General features: G+C 42.3%; 1 gene segment (V, D, J or C); it reads right to left on the reverse strand.

Annotated features, from left to right (window-relative positions):
• Positions 1 to 3,970: 3,970 nt before the first annotated feature.
• LOC145362447 (Ig heavy chain V region MOPC 21-like) lies at positions 3,971 to 19,134 on the reverse strand. The segment is given in 5 exon segments: positions 3,971 to 4,036; positions 6,960 to 7,219; positions 17,389 to 17,433; positions 18,649 to 18,948; positions 19,089 to 19,134. Coding segments are annotated over 5 exon segments (717 nt in total).
• Between the last annotated feature and the right edge of the window lie 1,421 nt (positions 19,135 to 20,555).

Raw genomic sequence — 20,555 nt, forward strand, 5'->3', positions numbered from 1 at the left:
AGATTACTTTATTTATCCAGGGAATCTTATTGTTTTCTTTTCCCTGTTCTCCTTCATAAACTGTTCATTCATTCTCATCTCTAATTTTCAATGTGTATCTCCTGTTAAATTCAGGACACTCAGTAACAGATCTCCATAACTATTTTCACACCTGATCCTTATTGGTATTCCTTGGAGAGTCCATGTCAGAAAGCACTGAAGGTGTTTTATTGAGAATCAGTTCATTTTGAACAATTTGCCACTAACCCTTATTGAAGAATGTTCTGACTGATATGGAGGAACATTCCCCTGTCAATGATTGTTTCCACAGATGGTGACTGATCTGTAAACTGTGAATGCTGCTGTTTAAGATCTGGGATGTAATTTCTAATCTTTGCTTCTTTACGGTGGAAATGTTTAGTAAATCATGAGCTTAATTCAGTTTCTCAACGCGTTTGGCGGTGTTTTGAGAATTGGGATAGTTATCGGTGTGTATGTCCATTCAAATTCACATTTAAATTTTACTTTCATCATTTACCTGCCGTTTGTATTTAAGATTGTGTGTGTGTGTCTGTGTGTGTGTGTGTGTGTATGTGTGTGTGTGTGTGTGTGTGTGTGTGTGCGCGCGCGCGTGTGTGTGTGTGTGTGTGTGTACACTTCCTGAGCTGCATTAATCTTTGGTCCTGAGTTAATCTGTGTGTATGAGGGATTCATTTGCCTGTGTTTGTTGATTTGTGTAGTTGTGTGTCTGTGTGTATAATTTATTCTTCAGACATTGTGGATAATTTGTATAATTTGTATAATTTATTCTTCAGACATTGTGGATATATGACTATTATTGTGTGAAGTCTCTGTATATTTATTAATGCCACTCTTAACGTGTGCCCGTGTTTCAGCCTATTTCAATGTGTGAATTTCTGTCACTCGAGTAATGTTTCCTTCCCTTTCCGTGTGTGTCTGTTCCTCCGTGTGTTTGTGTGTGTATCTGTTAACATGTTAGTGCATGTAAATCCGTGTTGATAGTTATTTATAACAATGTGTCAGCATATACCTGTGTTTCCATGTGTAGTACTGTGTCCCGTGGTGTTCTGTTCTGTGTGAGCATGTGAATGTTTGCATCCATATGTTTGTGTGAAAATATTTTGCTCTCTGTTTATCTATATGCAGTGTGTTAAAATTGTTACATGTATTTCCCTGTATAAGTGATAATGTGTATAACATTGTGGGTCTCTATATCTGTAATCATTTCAGCGTGAACATGTGAGAATATGCATTTGTTTGACTGTATGTATCTGGTTGTGTATGTTTTGGACCTGCATGCATGTTATCTGTCCGCATTGTGTGTACACATGTATGTGTTTGTGTTTGGGCCTGTGTACCTAGTCACGTATGTTTAGGTAAGTGTGTACTTGTGTGTTTGTATGTGGTTCTGCGTGCGTTTGTACATATTTGATAATTTGTGTGCATGTTTTGTTTTGTGCCTTCTTGTACAAGTACGTGTCTGTGTGTGCGGGTGTGGGTGTATGCTCCCTTGTGCATGCATGTGTGTGTGTGCGTGTGTGTGTGTGTGTGTGTTTGTGTGTGTGTGCATGGTGCGTGTGGGACAGAGAGAGCGAAAGAGAAAAGGAGAGAGAGTGTTTGTGAATGCATGTATTTTTGTTTGTATACGTGTGGTCCATTAGTGTATTTGTGGGAGCGTACTTGTTTGAGTTCGTTTGTGCGTATATTGTGTGTTCTTCTGATCCGTGAATGTACATTTTTATTTATGAATGTATCTGTGTTTTTGTTGTGTATGTATTTGTGTGTATTGTGTATTTGTGAGATTCTGTGTCTGTATTTGAATGTGCCTGTCTATATTTCTGTGTGTGGGAGTACGTGTATGCGTTTGTGTGTGTATATTAACATTCTGTATTCGTGTGCATATGTATGAGTATGTGTATTTGTGCAATTGTGTCCACGTGTCTGTGTGTGCGTGTGTGTGTGTGTGTAGTGTGTCTGTATGTGTGAGTGTGTGTGTGTATGTGTGTGTGTGTGAGTGTGAGTGTGTGTGTGTATGTGTGTGTGAGTCTGTGAGTGTGTGTATGTGTGTCTGAGTGTGTAGTGTGTGTGTGAGTGTGTAGTGTGTGAGTGTGTGTAGTGTGTGTGTGAGTGTGTGTGTGTGAGTGTGTGAGAGTGAGTGTGTGAGTGTGTGTGTGTGTGTGAGTGTGTGAGTGTGGGTGTGTACGCCTATGTATGTATGTATAATTGTGACAGTTGTGTGCAGTATTATCAGTGTGTGTATTTTTTTAACTGTTGCTCCAAGATTCACCGACAATAGTGAACTGAATATGATCCAGACAACCCGAATAATAGAGCATACTTTCAATGTTTTGCTGTAGAAATGTATTTTATGTGAGGGGCACGGTGATATCAGGAGAGAGAATGAAATAATTCATTGATGTATCTCAGAGACCTCAGGGACAGAACAGTTAAAACCCGGGGAGGAATCTATGACTTGATTAAATTTGTATTCTGGGAAATCAATGCCAGCACATGGTTAACAGGGACAAGAGTGTTGAAGCATTTTAAAATTATGTTGCATGTGTATATATATATTTCAATGATTAGGATAATGATACTTCAAATTACTTCAAGTAAACCGGAAACTAATTTGTACTGTTGGCAACTGGGTCCTTATAGTAGAGAACTGTTCCCTTCCAAACACGGGAGAGGGAGGAGAGTGAGCTCAGAGTTTCCCTCTCTCTACCCGGTGATACAATGTCCCTGATGGTTCTAACCACTGAGGAGGTGGAGGTGAGTGGATTAAATAATGACATCCCTCCTCTTTTCATTGAGGAAGTTTTGGGACATGGATTAGATCCTGCTCCTCCCCTCTCTTTGCTGGGTTAGTGGGAATCCAGGATGTTAACAATTTCACACTCCCTCAATCCGATGGGGGGAAGATTTCTCCATGGTTTTTGTGTGACCCTCACTTCAGTTCCCAGTGGGTGCGGTGCAGCAGCTTAAAGAGGAGGTCAATGAGAGAAGCAGGGAAACAGAGATCCAAATGTTGTGTTTGTGTGTCAGACATGTTAAAAATGTCGGATTGTTTCCCCCTCAGCGGGAGGAAAGTCAGTGAAGATATTTTGCTGAATCCTGTAATGAATGTGCTCTATTCTATCCCTGACCCAGTGTCTATCTCCGCTGGGAGCACTGGTTCAACAATGTTGGGTCCGAGACATGAAAATATCTGACTCAAATCAAAGATATGGAAGTAAAACTGAAAAACAACCAATTAAACAATTGGGTATTTCATTGATCGTTAGAGGAAAATGTTTTTATTCTTTTTATTGTAGTTTTTAATGGAAGTGAGTGACTCTCATTGACATGAATTAACCGTGTCCATCAGTGCAAGGGAAATGTTCACAAAACTGGGTTTACCGCTGGATTTGTCAACTGTTCTGTTGATGATCTTCAAGGGGATGGCTTCATGTCCCACCACACAGGAGTAAGAAGCGCCGCTGGACCATTCCTCTGCTGCAATGGATAACAGGCTGTACATGAAGAAGGAGCTATCGCCGTTCTCCGCCACCACCTCGGTGTTCCTGTAGTTGCCGGGATTCACCGGCTTGTCGTTGATGGTCCACTTGACGAAGATCTCTCGGGGGGAGAAACCTCTCACTAAGCAGCTGAGGGAGACGAAACTCTGAGCGGAGACGTCTTCTGCCGAGGGCAGGAGGACAGAGACGACCGGTTCCCGCGGATTTGGATCTGCAGAAAATGTACAATAAATGTCAATAAACTGGAGAATTCTGGAGACAATGAAACCACTGGTTAGATATCAGGAAAATGCGCTTCGCTTCTGATTTTAACTGTTCCCATTTTTGATTTGCAGCATGGAGGAGAGGGGAACACAATTGTTTTCTCAAATAACTCGGGGGGGGGGGGGGGGGCGGAGTGGAAAGATTCAGAAAGTTTACAGCACAGAATCAGGCCATTCGGCCCAACTGATCTACTTTTCCTTTTTGGTTTTCTGGTTTTTGATGCTCCACGTCAGGCTCCTCCCTTCTTCTTCGATCTAAACCCAATAACATCGCCTTCAGTTCACTTTTCACTCATCAACACATCAAACTCCCCAGAAAAATATCACTCGGCCCAGAATCGTTTAGTTCAGGGGAGAACATTAATGCACTGAATACTAAATATTGACGAGTACACTTTCACTGGAGATAGACACAGTGATGCATTTACATACAAACATAGAACATTACAGCACAGTACAGGCCCTTCGGCCCTCAATGTTGTGCCGAGCTATGTCCGAACCCAAGATCAAGCTATCTCACTCCCTATCATTCTGGTGTGCTCCATGTGCCTATCCAATAACCGCTTGAAAGTTCCTAAAGTGTCCGACTCCACTATCACAGCAGGCAGTGCATTCCACACCCCAACCACTCTCTGAGTGAAGAATCTACCTCGGACATCCCTCCTATATCTCCCACCATGAACCTTATAGTTATGCCCCCTAGTAACAGCAACATCCACCCAAGGAAATAGTCTCTGAACATCCAATCTATCAATCCCCCTCATCATCTTATAAACCTCTATTAAGTCGCCTCTCATCCTCCTCCACTCCAAAGAGAAAATCCCCAGCTCCCTCAATCTGTCCTCATAAGACCTACCCTCCAAACCAGGCAGCATCCTGGTAAATCTCCTCTGCACTCTCTCCAATACTTCCATATCCTTCTCATAGTGAGGTGACCAGAACGGAACACAATATTCCAAATGTGGTCTCACCAAGGCCCTGTACAGTTGCAGCATATCCCCACGGCTCTTAAACTCAAACCCCCTGTTAATAAACACTAACACACTATAAGCCTTCTTCACGGCTCTATCCACTTGAGTGGCAACCTTCAGAGATCTGTGGATATGAACCCCAAGATCTCCCTGTTCCTCCACATTCCTCAGAACCCTGCCGTTGACCCTACATTTATTGCTTCAATCTCTCAGCTCACCTGTTTCCTTGTGGATAGATGTTCTTAGAGGAGTCGGCAGATCCTGATGGCTCACCACGCACTCAAACACAGCCGCACTCAGCCAGGCTTGTGTGGAGATGCTTAATTTGCTGATCACGCTGTCACGATCCGCTCCGGGCTTTTTGGCAATCTCTGATTTCAAATACTTCCTGTCTCGGATCCAGGACACGTTAACTCCATCAGGAGCATGAGAAATGATGCAGGTTAAGGTCGCAGTCGCCTCCAGTAAGACCTGTTCTATTGGTGGTGGCTGTATCTTCACTGTGGTATCAAGGCACTGGGGAGGATCTGTGAATGAGAAATGGAAATGAACCCTAGTTCCCCTTCAGAAGCAGGACAGCAGTCTTCAGCCTGAAGGAGACAAAGTCGCCTTCAATATATCAATCTCTAACTATCGCCTTTCACCTTCCATGGCGAATGGGAAACCAGCTTGCTCTATGGAATTATTCCCTGTATTAAATATTGGAGCAGCGGTAACATTTCCATGAATCAGGATTGGCGAATTCCCAAACAAACACACCATCCTGAACTCAGGGAAAAAGCACTGACCGTTGGTTTATAAATAGGGTGGATGCACTTTCTAATATTTTACCCCTGTGCTGTGACCTGTGAAACAGTCTCACACCTACTGTCTCTCCAAATTTTACCAGCTGTCTCAGGAACAAGCTGACATCAAGGCCACCTCACTCACTATATTGCTTCAAACCGAAAGGTGGCACTCTTTTAAGGGGAGGCAGTGGCATATGGTGTTGTCAATGGACTTATAACCTCGGGCTAAGACTCTGGGGACACAGATTCGAATCCCATCATTGCAATTGTGAAATTTGAATTGTGTAAAAATCTATAATTAAAAGTTGAAATGGTTCTCATGAAGCTATTGCTGTAAAACCCCTCCTAGTTCACAAATGCTCCTTAGCAAAATCAACCTGCTGTCTTTATCTGGCCTGGCATGCATGTGACTCCAGATTCACAGCAACGTGAGTGACACTTAAGTGCCCTCAGGTTTGGGAAATAAATGCACATCTCAGGACGGGATAACAAAAAATTGTTTTTCTGATGAAATTCTGAATGAGATATTGTCCTAATGCAGCAAACTACATGACAATAACTTACAAGTTATTCTATGCTTTGTACCAACTTTAATAGATCCCTAATTCTGATTAACAGAATGATATATGTTGTCCTCTGTTTGAGTCTCTTACCCTGGGATGCGCTGATGTCCAGACGCTGAGTGTGTCCTTGATGAGTGACCTGGCAGGTATAGACCGCTTTGCTGAACCATTCCCCAGCGGAGACTGTCAGCCGACTGCTGGCCGAAAAGTTCCCGTTCACTTCACAGGGGGGAGAGGTGACAATTCCTGAATGCGTGGGTTCCCCATTCTTCAGCCAACTCACTTCCATTGACCCTGGCTGGAAATCGATGATTGAACAGACGATGATTGCGAATTTCCTGTTTGAGATTTCTTTACTGGAACTCACGGTGATGATAACAGTTGGATGGATCACAATCGGAGGGCCTTCAGAATAAAAAAACAGATCAGTCATTTCCTGCAGAAGATGTGGATCAATTAAACTTTTGTCAACAGCGGGTTGTGAAGGCGTGGAATGCCCTGCCTGCAACAGTTGTGGACGCGCCAACTTTCAGGGCGTTCAAATGGTCAGTGGATAGGCATATGGATAACATTGGAATAGTTTAGGTTAGAGGGTCATTAGATTGGTTCCACTGGTCGGCGCAACATCGAGGGCCGAAGGGCCTGTGCTGCGCTGGAATGTTCTATGTTCTATGTTCTAACTCATTTGCCGTCAATAGACACTAACTGGACCAATCCAGAGGGCAGGATTATGTACATTTATTTAAATGAGTTATCACCAAGGCCCTACATGTTAATCACAGTGTTTCTGTTTTACACAAGCTCCACAACACTTACATGGCATTTCAACACTCTTGACTGTGCTGATGTGTCGAACCTCACAGTCAATTGTGGGACATTCTCCCGCTGAGTCGCTGATGGTTAACTGGCTGCTCATGGTGTAGGTTCCATCCGTATTTCTCACTGACGGGAACGTCTTAGACCCAATGGTAAACGGCTGCCCTTTTCTCTTCCAGGTTAGTTTGGCAACATCTGGAGAGTAATTCATCGCCAAACATCCGAAGGTGATGGAGCCGTCGGAGTTCTGTTGCTGACAGGAGGAGACCAGGCCGTAGAGAGTGGGCGCAGATGGTGTCGCTGGGAAAGAATAGCCAATTGAACAAGTTAGACTCGTGCGTTTATTAAGTCAACAAACATATTGTTACAAACAGGTTTCTATATTAGATATAGCTCTTGGTGTTAAAGGGATGAAGGGATGTGGGTAGTAGGTGTGATCAGGATAGTGATGAGCTCTGACCAAAGTGAATGGCGGAGTAGGCCCAAAGGGCCGAATGGCCTACTCCAGCTTCTATTTTCTATGTTTCTATCTCGAACATTGATTAGAATTATGAACTTATCCCTAATATTTCCCGAATAAATCTTTCATCCGCCTTTGAGATGATGTTACTTCTATCATTTGGGAATTGTCATCTCTGTAGAAACTCATATCCCTGTCTCCACTTCTGTCAAATTAGGAAGAAAAAAATCACATTCTGTTAGTCTCACAATGACATGTCATTCATTGGATAAACAGAGAACAGCAAAAATTTTCTCCATTATTGCAGCAACTATTTATTTCTCAAACAACAGCAGTGTGTGATGAACCGCTGTTTATTTCTCAAACAACAACACTTTGTGATGAAGAAGTTCTCCCTTCATTCAGACTATCCACTCACCTGATGAGGGAGCTCCAACAGCTTGTGATTGCAAATAAATCGGTTGGACTTTAACCTGGTGTTGTGAGAATCCTTCCTGTGCCCACACCAACCTCACTCCGGCATCTCCACACTAGTTTTGGAAATTGCCTGTGTTCAAACTGATTGGTGCCCCTTCCTCTCTCCAACTCACTGCCTCTCACTCCACAAAACGGAGATTAGTGACTTTGCTTCAAAAATCCCTCCGGAATGAATACTTACTGAATGATCAGGAAACTCTAAATGTGATTATAAATTCAAATAAATCCAACAGTGACTAATTGAAGGATCATACATTAGTAGCAGGAGTTTCCCATTCGGGTCCTGAAGTCTCCCCCATCATTCACTGAGATTGCAGATGAGCTGATTGTGGTGCTAGCTCTATTCTGAACCCCCTCACTCTGCCCGTCCATCACCCGCTCTCTGCCCATTTTCCCCAGCTCTTTGCCCTTTCCCCTGGCTCTCTGCGTTTCACGGTGGCTCTTTTCCCCTTTTATCCAGCTCTCTGTATTTCCACCTGGTTCTCTACACTTCCCTCCAGCTCTGTGCCCTCTCCCCCGGCTCTCTGCTCTTTCCCTCAGCTCCCTACGCTTTTCCTCAGCTCTCTGCCCTCTGTCCCTGCTCCCTCCCCTCTTTCTCCTTTCCCCCAGCTCTCTGGCCTTTCCCCCTGACTCTCCTGCCCTTTCCCCTCGGCTTTCTGCCCTTCCCCTCGGCTCTATGGCCTTTCTCCTGCCTCCCTGCCCTTTTTCGTGCCTCCCTTCCCTTTCTCCTGGTTCTCTCCCCTTTCCCTGGCCTTTCTGCCCTTTTCCCCATCTCTCCGCCCTTTCTTTCAGCTCTCTCCACTTTCACTGGTCTCTCTGCCCTCTCCCTCTGCTCCCTGTCCTTTCTCCTCTCTCTCTGCCCTTTCCCCTGGCTTTCCGCCCTGTTCCCCGGCTGTGTGCCCATTCCCCCGCCTCTCTGCCCTTCCCCCAGCTCTCTGCTGTTTTCCCCGGCTCTCTGCCCTCCCCCCACCCCGGCTCTGCCCTTTCCCTCGCCTCCTGTTCTCCCCTGACTCTTTGCCATTGTCCCTGGCCCCGAGCCCCCAGCGATTCCCTCCAGCTCTCTGCACTCCCAGGGCAGCTCCCACCTTTGAACACCAAACTGCCACTTGAGATCTTTCTTCTCTCTCGTTGCAGGCCTTCCCCACACAGATTCAGTGAGTGTGAGTGAGAGAATGTGAGTGTGTGAGGGTGAGTGATTAAATGAGTGAGAGTGGATGAGTGATGGTGTATGTGTGACGGAAGGTGAGTGGGTGAAGTTCTTTGAGTGAGGATGAGTGATTGAGAGTGAGTAAGTGTGGGTGAGAGTGAGGGAGCGTGAGTAAATGAGGGTGTGTGAGAGAGGGTAGGTGAGTGACGGAGGCTGAATGTGAGTGAAGGTGGTTGGATGAGTGTAGGTAAGCAAGATTGAAAGAATGAGGGAGAGTGAGTGAGGATGTGTGAACTTTAGTGGAGGTGGGTGATTGAAAGTGAGTGAGATTGAGTGAATGAGGGTGAGGGAGTGAATGTAACTGAGTAAGTGAGAGGTGAGAGTGAGTGAGTCAGGGTCTGTTACTGAGGGTGGTGTGTGAGAGTGTGTGAGGGAGAATGTGGATGGGTGGGAGAGTGAGGGTGAGTGAGTGAAGGTGTTTGATGAGGACGAGTGATTGAGGATTTGTGAGTTAGGGTGCGTGTTTTTGAGTGATGATGAGGATGTGAGGGTGTGTGAGTGAATGTAAGTGCGTGAGTCTGAGTGAGTTTGAATGGGTGAGGTGGCGTAAGTGAGAGAGAGACAGAGAAAGGGTCATTGAGCTTGAGTCTGTGGGGGTGAGTCTGGGCGATTGAGGGTGGGTAGGTGACTGAGTGAGTGCGAGTGAGAGTGAGTGAGACTGGATGAGTGAGGGTGGGTAAGTGGGGTGAGTGAGTAAGTGTGAGAGAATGGGGTGAGTGAATGAGGGTGAGTGACAGTGAGTGAGACTGGGTGAGTGAGGGTGGATTAGTGGGATGAGTGAGTGAGAGTGAGTGAGACTGGGTGAGTGAGGGTGGATTCGTGCGATGAGTGAATGAAGGTGAGCATGAATGTCGGTGACTGACTGAGGGTCTAAGTCAGTGATTGAGGTTTAGTGAGTTAGGTTGAGTGAGTGATGGTGTATGAGTGTGGGTGGCTGAGTGACAGTGAGTTAATGAGGGCGCGTGAGGGTGAGTGCGTGAGGGTGAGCGCGTGTGAGTGAGCGAGTGAATGTGGGTGCGTGACTGAGGGTGTGACAGTGAGTGAATGTGAGTGAGTCAGTGAGGGTGTGAGAATGAGTGAGTCAGGGTGAGTGATTGAGATTGAACGAGTGAGGTTGAATGAGTGTTTGTGGGTGAGGGAGGATGGACGAGAGTGAGTGAGCAAATATGAGTGAGTGATTGTGAGTGAGTGAGTGAGGGTGTGAGGATGAGTGAGTCAGGGCGTGTGTTTGAGTGAACGAGTGAGGTTGAATGAGGGTGTGTGAGTGCTTGTGGGTGAGTGAGTGAGAATGGATGAGAGTGAGTGAGGGAATATGAGTGAGTGAGTGTGTGAGGGTGAGTGACTCAGGGTGAATCAGGATCCGTGAGTTTCTGAGGGCGAGTGCGTGAGGGCGAGTGCGTGAGGGCGAATGAGAATGATGATTAAGGGTGAGTGAGTGCGGATGAGTGATTGTGGTTGAGTGTGTGAGGGTGAGTGAGTGAGGGTGAGTGAGTGGGGACGGATGATTGTGGTTATGTGTGTGAGGGTGAGTGAGTGAGGGTGAGTGAGTGGGGATGGGTGATTGTGGTTGAGTGAGTGAGGGTGAGTGGATGAGGGTGAGTGAGTGAGAGTGTGTCAGCGAGGGAAGGTGGGTAAGTGAGGGTGAGTGAGTGAAGTTCTCTGAGTGAGGATGAGAGATTGAGGGTGAGTGAGTCAGTGTGGGTGAGGGTGAGAGAGTCAGTGAGCCACCTCCTCCTCTCCCTCTCCATCGATCTTTTCCCGATTCTCTCCATTGATCAGCTTTCAGTAACAGGGCTGTGTAAAGTCAGGAATCAGTGTAGATCACCGGGCAGCTGCTTTAATGTCGGGGCCTTTCTTTCAGAAACACGGATCAGTGAACAAATAGACAGACTGAGGGAGCTGGAAGGGAAGCTTCCAGCAAAACTAGGGTCACACAGGAATCAAACACCAAGTTTACACCAGTATTGGGGAGCCAGGCGGACTTAGTCTCAGCCAGATCCCTTCTTATTGATTGTGTCTTTGTGTCCGGTGTAACACATGGAAATCCCTACTTCTGACCTCATGTTGGATGGAATGTGTCATTGATGAAGCAATAGAAGATTGTTGGTCCCAGAACAGTCCCCTGCCGAACTCCTGCAGTGATATCTCAACTTAGATGTTTGACCTCCAACAACCATCACCATCTTGCTTTGTGCTAAATATGACTCCAAACAGAGAAGAATTTCCCGCTGAAACTTATTCACTTGAGTTTTACTCGGGCTCCTCGATCCCACCCTCATTCAAATGTTAGTGGGGGAGGGGGAGGGGGTGGCCGAGGTGGCACAGTGATTAACGCTGCTGCCTCACAGTTCAATTCCCGATATGAGTCATTGTGTATGGAGTTAGTAAGTTCACCCCGTGTCTGCTTGGGTTTCCTTCGGATGCTCCTGTTTCCTCCCACAGTCCAAAGAAGTTTGGGTTCAGGGGATTGGCCGTGCTAAATTGCCCCTTAGTTTCAGGGGGACTAGTTAGAGTAAACACATGTGGTTATGGGGATAGGGCTTTGGTGGGATTCCTGTTGATGCAGACTCGATGGGCTGAATGGCCTCCTTCTGTGCTGTAGGATCTCGTGATTCTATTCTATGATGTAAATGACAGTCTGTCTGACGTATGTGAGATGGAAAGTGTGTGAGAGGGTGTTTGGGTGTGTGTTTGATAGAGAGAGAGGGTGAATGTGTGTGTGAAGGTGCCTGTGTGTGATAGACTGTGTTTGCACATGTGTGAGACAGTGGGCTGCGTTTGCAAGAGAGGACAGTGTACTTATTGGAAAGCCAAATAATCTGTTCATGAGTGTGTGGAAGTGTGCATGGGATTGCGTGTGAGAGAGAAAGATGTGTGTAATGTGTGTGGGTGACAGAAGCAAAGTGTGTGTGTGTGTGTGTGTGTGTGTGTGTGTGTGTGTGTGTGTGTGTGTGTGTGTGTGAATGTTTGCACGAGACTGTGCTTGTGTGAGAGACTGTGTCTGTGTATAAGTTACAGTGTGTGCATAGGTCTATGTTTGTGAGAGACTGTTTATGAGAGAGCTAGTGTGAGAGAGCAAGAATGTACAGGTGTGAGATAGTGTGTGCAAAAGGGATAGAAATATCTGCACCTGTGTGTGACAGAGCGATGCGTGTGCAAGAGGAATTGTGAGAGAATGTGTGTGAATAAATGAGAGACAACTTGTGCGTGTGTGACAGAGTGTGGGAGAAAGTGTGCGTGTGCGAGAGCGTGAGACTATGTTTGTGTGTGTGTGAGAGAGAATGTGTGTGGAGGTGTGTGCGTGTGTGTGTTTTTGTGTATGAGATGTGAGAGACTGATTGAGAGAGCGGGAGTATGTTTGTATTTGTATTTGAGACAGAGTATGTAGACCGTGAGAGAAAGAGAATGTGTGAGAGATATCGTATGAGAGAGAAAGTAAGTGTGTGTATGATGTGTGAGAGAATATGAGCGTCTGTATGTTTGTATTTATGTGTGTGAGAGTGTGTGATGTGTGTAAGTCTCTATCTGGCTGATTCAGTCTGGAAAAGCACCCTCACTCCACACATACTCACCCACTCACACAGTAAGTGGGAGTGACAAGCGAGCACAATGCGGACTGCGGGGCAAGTGTTGGAAAAACATTTAAATCTCTCACAAGTCAGTCACAATTGAATAATTTCCTCTTTCCTCGATGAGAGAAACTTGTAAAACCTCACGCAATCTGACACAATCCAGGGCAAAGCCATCCACAAGTTTACCCACCTCCTCATTCACCCTATTCACTCTCTCCATCACTAACAAGCAGTGCCAGCACTGTGTGTATTATATACAACATGCACTGCAGCAACTCACCAAGGCTCCATAGATTACACTGTCCAAACCCGCTGCCTTTACATCCTAACAGGACAAGGGCAGCAGACACACCTGAAACACTATAACCCGTAAGTTCCCCCCCAAAACACACACCATCCTGACCTGAAACAATATCTCGGTTCATTCCTGGTCGCAGGGTCAAAATCCTGGAGCTTCCTGCCCAACAGCACGGCGAATGTCTGCAGCAGATGGACTGCTGTTATTCAAGGATGTTTCATGTCAACACTTTCTCAAGGAACAATTAGGGAAGATTAAAAATTCTGGCCGGGCAAATGACTCTAAAATGTCTTTAGAAGATTAAAAACAAGATGTAAATGAATTTGACCCTTCAATTGTCATACTAAACAGTTCAGGGGCTGCTGTAGTACGGAGTACGACATAGTAAATCTCACTTTGCGTTTGTTATTCGAACATTCCCAAGGCGGGTACATCACTGCTTAAAAATCACCCAATTCTCCCTCTACGGTCTGAAGTTTCTGCTTCTCTGATGGACACCATATGCTTTCGGGATCTAATTTCTGAGACGCCGAGCCAGTCATAATTCTCACAGATACAAGTGTATTGAAGAAATAAATCAAATTTCAGTCCCCGAAATACAGCAGAAGGGGCCAGAAGGTTTATAACCAGTCAGACAGATTCCTGCCCCCAGCACGGTGACCACGCGCTCAGAAACAGAACAGACACAAACGGTGCAACAGCCGAGTTCCCGGCAGAAAGATCTGTTCAATCTGTAAACTTCATTCAAACTTTTGGATTCTCATTGATGAATAGTCAACTTACAACAACAAAAAAAATAACCTATTTTAAATTAAACTGATAGTCATTTGAAAAAAACAAATTCCCTTGACTTTTAATTATTTATCTCTATCTGTATCACCTCTCATAAAGATGTAATTTCGCTGAAAATGAGCAATCAAAAATATCTGTTTCAGGACAGTTCAATGTCTTTAACAGAGATGCCAGAACATCATAAGAATTAAACAAGCATGGAAACATTAACATTGAAAACCATTACACGATACGAACTAATTTCTTCATTAAATGTAGTCAACACATGAATAAAGGCAAAATACTTTATCGAGCTGAGCAGAGCTGAGTAAAGAAATGTTTTGTTTCTGAATTCATTTTTGATACAATGAAGTATTCTCTAAAACGGATTGTATTTTGTACACCAGTGCAATATTCAAGGTTTTTTGTTTTGAATTAATTAGCACCAATATTATATTTTGTTATTATTAATTGGTGGTTTGTTCTCCTGTTACTGATTTGTGCTCCGTAATAAAATCAGTTTTCAATCATTCAAAACTTGCCTTTGACTCGAACACTGTGAAGTAATTAGATTTCAATTAAATCTTAAACAATAAACTTCAAATTACTGAATGGAAATATTCAAACATCTGTAATTAATTTGCTAAAATCGAATCACGTTGTAATGTTTTTCATTTCCACTTTTACTGCCAATGCCTTATTATAACCTACAAACGTGTTAAAATGCATGCTTCTGTATTTGTATTTGCTGTAACGGCCTGGCAGTTTGAGATCGATGAATCTGCTTCTTAGATTGAATAATTTGGATCATCCATATAATTTACTGACTGAAAATATTGATTAATTTAAGAAGATCTGAATTAAACAGTGAAAAATTCAATGAGGACAATTGATTCGAATCCTCTGCAACATTGAAAAATGATGCACAAAATAAGTCGAGACTTTTTCTTCAGTATAATAATTAATAAGAATTAAACATAATATTCCAATAGAATTGATTCTTCTATCCTGTCATGTATTCATCTTTATTCAACATTTATTCTGTTTTCAGCAGTATGGGGCCATGATGCTATGATTAAGCGTAGAACAAATATTACTATTATAATATTATTATAATATTTGTATATAAATTAATCTTTTTGAATTTCATGTACTAACTTGTCAATCTCTATCCAGTTTCTGTTGACACTTACAACAATTCAAACACCATTAATTGAACCATTGTTTAGTGTTAACGAATTCCACCTGTCAGAAAACTGTGTTCACTCTGTCAAGATTGTTCAAAATGTGGGATTCTAAGTGGTCAACTGTCAAATTACAACAAACAATTAATAACTTATTTTAAATTAAACTGATATTAATTTCAAAATCCCCTTCGACTTTTAACTACCTGTACCTCTCTGTCTTAAACTAGAAAATTGGGCATAAAATATATCCTTTTTTTCTGAAAATAAGCGCATCAAATGTAACAGATTCAGGGTAGTGTAATGTCCCTAACAGAGATATAGTGACGCAGTAAGAATTATAATTCATGTTTTATTATAACCTGCAACTATTAGTTAACATGAATAAAATGCCCTGGCATGCATTTTTTTTTGATACTTGTTTGTTTTATCCTGAAAATAATTTTTTAAACTTTTTTTTTGTTCATTTAGCTGGAAAAAAGTGTAACCGCTCAGGATCACGGTACTCAAAAAATACAGAAGCAATTGAGAAACACCAAACCATTTCAAAAATTTTGAGATTACATTAGTAAGTAACTGCCTTGTCATCCAACTACAAATGAATTGGAAGGAATGCTGTGCCTCCACAGAAAGAATGTAATAATCGGACCCAAAATGCCAAATAGCCACGTCTTCTTCTCTAAAATTCGTATTTACGTGAAAACGAACTTCATTGGGACATAACAATTAATGCAAAGTATCTTGATGAACTAAGCAATGCTGTGGAAACAGTTTGTTATCATTGAAACAGTTTCCTGAATTATCACAAAATATTTCCAGCCTAAAAACATTTAAGGTCATGTCAGTTGTGTGCGAAGTACAGTACAACTATTTGGAGGGATTAATGAATAATGATATTAATATAAAACAATCTGTGGTGAACATGGAATTATATTACCGATTTAAAAATATTTAATTTATATTAATTTTACGATTAAAATTGTTAATGAGAAGTCTGTATATGCAGCAACGACTTGGTGTCCGAATAAACGTTGTATGTCACGATTTATTTTAGTTTGTAAACGGCAGTTAAAATTTAATTAAAAAATGTTGTAATATGTTTATTTTTTTCCAAAACCTGCCTTTTTCTCCTACAAGGATTTTCACACTCATCGATTCTTTGCAGTTAACCAGACAACATGTAACTTCAGTGCCACCGAGTTTAAACAATGCAGAAACAATGCCGAAACACCAAACCATTTCGCACATTTTAAACATTCATTGTGACCGAACCACAGAACCTCCTCAACAGAAACACACCAAAACAAATCAATGAGGGAATGAATCCGTTGAATGTAGCCATTCAATGAAATCAAAAATATCATCGCAAGAAAATCAAAATATCCAATCCGGCAAACCAACTCGTCACCAAATATATGAATGACTAAACTAAACAGAAATCTGGAATAAGAGTAACAGCATTGCGAGGAGGTGAAATGTGTGCAACAAATTAACATTGAAACTTTACCACATTCTATTCATATTGGGTCATATTTCAAAAAGATTTCAAACATATTTATACATTTGCCTGCAGCCATCAGGTAAAACATTGCACGTACCCCAAATTGGGAATGCAGTGGCAAACTGTGTTTTGGACGAATGGCGTAAACGGTGGTTTGATTTAACCAGCAATTATCAGTTACGATTAAAAAAAATACAAATACAATAAACCCTGCCTGATTTCTCTGTGTAGGCACACGTGAAATAGTTTAAAACCCGCAGACTCTGGATTCAATCACAAAGTGTTTAACAGCTCAGTATGACGGAGTGTGAACAATGCAGAATCGCCAAACCATTTCACAAATTTCACTTCTTCAATGTCACCAAGACAGACAATCTCCTCACCAGAAAAATACATCACTGAGGGACTGAACCCCGGTTCATGCAGAAACAGCTCAATTCTACAAACAGTTTCAACAGAATCAAATTTCACATTGGCGGAAAATCTCAGTTAAAAATCCAGCCAATCCGCCCATCACCAAAGTAATTAATAATTAAACTGAGCACAGCAATAACATAACAAAACCAGCATTGTGATTCAGCCGAACATGTTCATGACATTAATGCAGAAACTTTAACACATCTTGCTCAGACTGGGTTCGATTTTTAACACTTGTGGAGTAGATGGTGCAACTCGCAGCCACTAGATGTCACTGAGATTAAACATTGCAGAAACGCCGAACTGTTTAACAAAAGGAAGGCATTTAATGTAACCCAGACACACACACTGTCCTCAGCAGATAAACACCAAATCACAACAAGAGACTGAATTCACCTCTTATCAATTAACAGTAGAATTCTGTAACCCCAATTTAAGCAGGAGCACCTGAAACATTGTAAAGATTTTCAGCACAGAATCCACCAAATCACATTTCAGTGAACAAGTGAATTAATAAAATCGAGAAAAATATAAAACAAAACTTCAAATAAAACACTGACTAAATAAATGCATGGTTCTTACCTGCAGCCACCGTCACCATGGTCCCTTGTCCCCAGTAGCCCATAGCGTCACAGTGTCACATTCTCTAGGCTGGGCCATACAATAACCATCCCTGCACAAAATAGGCAGAAATCCATCAGGTTTTAAACAAAATCACAAGCCAGAGAGAAAGTAAATCACTGCATTTTTCATGACATTCTTACTACCCTGGTGGATACCGTTCGGTCAACATAAATAACCTTAATGTTTTATATTTCACAGAGGATCACATGATCAAGTTATTGAAAACACTAACTGATAATCAAATAGTTATCATAAATTTTCCGTATTAATTCTCGCTATTTGTGTAGTGCTGGGATATAAATAATACAGCACTGTAAATAATGCTGGATTGTAAAACAGGCTCGGTCAATTAGCGCTGAGGGTTTTTGTATTGACAGTAACTGTTGTGTCACCCAGTTATCACAGTGAGACACAGAATGTCAAATACTGTGCCCATCTGCTAACTGGAAAATACAGAGATTTAATTTCACTGCTCCGTGAAAAATCTGATTCTGCCTCATCCAAGAGCGAATGAGTGAGTTATTTCAGCTTGACCTGGTCATTATATTTAGAAAGGGTATCGGATTGCTTTTAAACTCTCCGTGTAGATTTAGCATGTCGGTCAATATCGATTTTATGGAAAGAGTTTTATACCTAATCACAAACTAATATTACGTCCACACATTATTTCTTTGAAGCCTCGTTTACTTTGGAAGTGCTGCTGTGGTACTGATTGCTAATTTGAACAATATCTTTCCCTGAGGTTTTTGTATGAGGATGTCGCTGTGCTCAGCACTGTGACCCCCGTAGCATCACAGTGACACACACCCGCACAAAAACTGCACTCACTCTCTGTTCAGTACTGCCGCTCAATATTTACTTCAAATAGACCCGTATTCCTGATGTAATTTACAATTTATGCAGCTGTTTACAAAACACAATCTAGAAACACCTCCACCAAGTATCAGAAATAGTAAAACGAGCATTATATCCAGCTGAAACAGTAAATATAAACAGAGTGAAAATCTCGGCTCATTATGTCTGTGTGTTTTACTGATTTAATGTTTAATTTTCACTAAGTTAGGTTTGTCAGAAGTAGTTTGTGTTTTGATTCTGATCACTGTCGTTACTATTATATTTAAAACAGATACTGACCTTCAGGTTATGATGGAAGTTGCTGAATTCCCTCTTGAGCTGTTCTTGTTCGGGTCCATCCCTGGTTCCTCTCGCTGTGGTCTTTTGCACAGTAATAGATGGCGGTGTCTTCGATCTTCAGCCTCGTCATCTCCAAAGAGAAGATGTTGTTTGAAGTCTCTTTGGACGCAGTAAATCGATCCTTAATTGCTGGGATGTAGTTGTTGCTGGATGAACTAAAGTACCATAGCAGCCACTCCAGCCCCTGTCCGGGAACCTGTCGGACCCAGTACATATAAGTGCTGCCAATACTGAATCCGCTGGTTTTACAGGTCAGTCTCAGGGAGCCTCCGGGATGCCCGGTCTCTGCCTCTGGCTGAGTCAATACATTCTCCGACTGGACACCTGTAAAAATAAATTTAAAAAAAAAACGAGGATGAATCTTAGTGAAATGATTGCTGACTCTGGAACATTCCAGAGAGAGAGACTAACACTGAGACAGTAACAGTGAGAGACTTGAACAATAATAAAAAAAAAATACTCACCGGATAAGAAAGTCAGCAACAAACTGAGAGAAATGGCCGACCTCATCTTTCTGGTGATTTGGGGGAAACGGTTGTGTCAGGAACTCAGTGAACAAACCAGCTCCCGGACTGTTGGATTCCGGTCCCAGTGAGCGGTATTTAAATACCCGGCAGAAGGGGGCGGCTTTCCAGGCGCCGCCTGTTGATTCCCTGCTGGAGGCGGCGCCTGGATCCACGTCCCACCTTCCGCACCCCCAACAGAATGGACTCAGAGATTTACAATAGATTCATATTAAAATGGACATTTTACCTGTGTTGAGTTATTAGTTTGGCTGAATCTGTTCATTGTATTGTCCCCATTATTTCTGATGGTGATATTACAGTTCATCATCTCTTTATTTTTTTAAAAAAACTAATTCCATTGTAAATGTGGTGCTTTTATTATCAAGCCCCTAACAAGAAGACACATCTAAAAATGATGAAGTAACATTTTTGGAAAATAAATAAACTGTCAGTCTATTTTGCAACAATTCCGGGTCTCTGACACTTTACAATAATAAAGCATAATTTATCAGAAAAAAAGTTATCGATTTCTGTAACTAAATGCGGGGGATGAAGAAAGCGATTCGATTTGCAGCGTGGATGGCTATCACTGTACAATTTGGGTTTGGAGATGAGAAGAAAATCTCACACGACACAATGTTTCTCCTTATATTTGTCAAACTTCCCCAATGTCGAAGGCAGTTCTTTGAAAATAATAGGACTCCCGCCCTCCTCATAATTAAACAGTGAGTTGACAGAGAAACATAAAATTAAATTGATTTTTGACGGAGAAGTTAATGAATCGGAACGGACACTGAGATCATTAAAGTTCTCCTTCAGCATCCAGATCATTACAGCTCACTCTATTGGCCATCGGCTGTCTAACATTCACTGGTATTGGGAACAAAAGATATCAGGACTTTGCGGCACATCGCACAGTATCACAAGAATAAATGTTTTATCTTCCATTGTATCAGGTTATGAACTGATCATTTCTCCACTCATGGGCAGCTATGAGAGGAACTATTCAATAACAGAAATCAGATTATTCTGTACAATAGAACACGGTGCAAACCTGGCACAAGATCAGTCGGGTGCAAAACTTTCAGAATATTCCAGGAATCCCCGGTGTTCATCTCAGTTTTATGATGTTGTTTTAATACTATTTCATGTCATTGCATCGATTTCACTTCACTGGGGAATTGGTCCCATCAACATCTCTCTCTCACATTTCATGAAGTGGTTAATAAACATTAATTATTGGAATGAAATTTACTTGGAAACTATACAAATAAAAAAAAACATTGGGTCACTTTATTGTTTTGCGATACTATTTACTCAGATAACGAACAGGACATTGAATGAAAATATTTGATTAGAATGATTACGATTTAAAATGTGCCTTTCTTGAGGGAATGAAACATTTATTGTTTAAATGGCTGAATC

Source organism: Carcharhinus amblyrhynchos, unplaced genomic scaffold (genome assembly GCF_965287045.1).
Source record: "Carcharhinus amblyrhynchos unplaced genomic scaffold, sCarAmb.v2.hapA scaffold_38, whole genome shotgun sequence".
Classification (NCBI taxonomy): Eukaryota; Metazoa; Chordata; class Chondrichthyes; order Carcharhiniformes; family Carcharhinidae; genus Carcharhinus; species Carcharhinus amblyrhynchos.